The 1,059-nt window shown below is 28.4% G+C and overlaps 1 protein-coding gene across 1 annotated transcript; it reads right to left on the bottom strand.

Moving 5' to 3' along the window:
* Positions 1-38: 38 nt before the first annotated feature.
* LOC115035032 lies at positions 39-1,053 on the bottom strand. Its single transcript, XM_029492669.1, has 2 exons — positions 370-1,053; positions 39-110 (listed from the first exon to the last, which is right to left on the bottom strand). The coding sequence occupies exon 1, from the start codon at positions 999-1,001 to the stop codon at positions 612-614; it is 390 nt and encodes a 129-aa protein (XP_029348529.1). The 5' UTR covers positions 1,002-1,053; the 3' UTR covers positions 39-110; positions 370-611.
* Positions 1,054-1,059: the final 6 nt, after the last annotated feature.

Raw genomic sequence — 1,059 nt, 5'->3', positions numbered from 1 at the left:
AGTATACATATCAGGGCTTTTATCGGTTATCTGTTTATTAAAAGAAGATAGACGATTAGCTCCTTCGTTATAAGCTGTAACTGCCGCATTACATCGAAGCTCATAAGAACCTATAAACAGTTTATGTTAAATTTAAAAAGTGAATAATCGATAAAGAGAATAGGTACTAGCTTTATTATATTATAGTTATAGTGTATTATTAAATTATAATTATATATTATATAAATTATATATTTATAATTTATTTATTTAAAATTAAAATTAAATTAATTAAATTTTTTTTATTATTTTTTTTTTTTTAAATAAATAAATAAGAAATGTTAATTTAATATTATAATGCACGTAGGTTTACAAAAATTCAAATGTCACCTTTGTGAGAAAAGTTAATCCGTTTTCCTCCGATAAATTTGACCAAGATTGAGTTATACAGTTCTGCCGCGTTATTATTAAAATTATACATAAGACTTTCCGTGTGGTACCTAAGTCAGTAAATTTCTAGCACGTATAATATCATCCCATAGTTCGAATCGCGTTAGTTCATCGACAAGATTATCTTCACCTATAAATTTTAAAAATATATTATACTATATACATATAAATACATAAATTACTCAATACACTAATAAATTATATTTAGTGATATTACCTTCTTTTGTGCCCTGGCAGAAGTACTGTCTACAGTTGGTATGATCTCCAAACACATGGTTGGGCCCATTTACCAAATCTGATTTTAGAACCATTAATCGGGTTTCATATGGTATATTTGTTTGAAGTTGTCGATTATATTTTACAGCTTCGGTGACAGCGTACCGTAATCGTAACAGACGAGTTTGAATACATTTTCTAAGATAACCCGGTATTGGCTCACCTTTCGAATTTTTCCGTTTGCTTGTTAAATCTCTTAATCGGTTGATGTAGTTTCGCAATAAATGGTTAGTACATTCAACTTTTTGTACAATGCAATTAGGTCCATATGGCTTAGCAATGCGTAAACGTTTCATAACGCTGCTATCTCCATCACCTTTATAAAAGATTACATAATATAAAACGTCTTAGGAG

This window comes from Acyrthosiphon pisum, unplaced genomic scaffold, assembly GCF_005508785.2.
Source record: "Acyrthosiphon pisum isolate AL4f unplaced genomic scaffold, pea_aphid_22Mar2018_4r6ur Scaffold_4411;HRSCAF=4957, whole genome shotgun sequence".
NCBI lineage: Eukaryota > Metazoa > Arthropoda > Insecta > Hemiptera > Aphididae > Acyrthosiphon > Acyrthosiphon pisum.
This window is presented reverse-complemented; position numbering and strand designations above follow the sequence as displayed.

Coding starts and splice junctions, on each gene's coding strand:
- LOC115035032 (XM_029492669.1), bottom strand. CDS start 1,001: ATGAAACGTTTACGCATTGCTAAGCCATATGGACCTAATTGCATTGTA.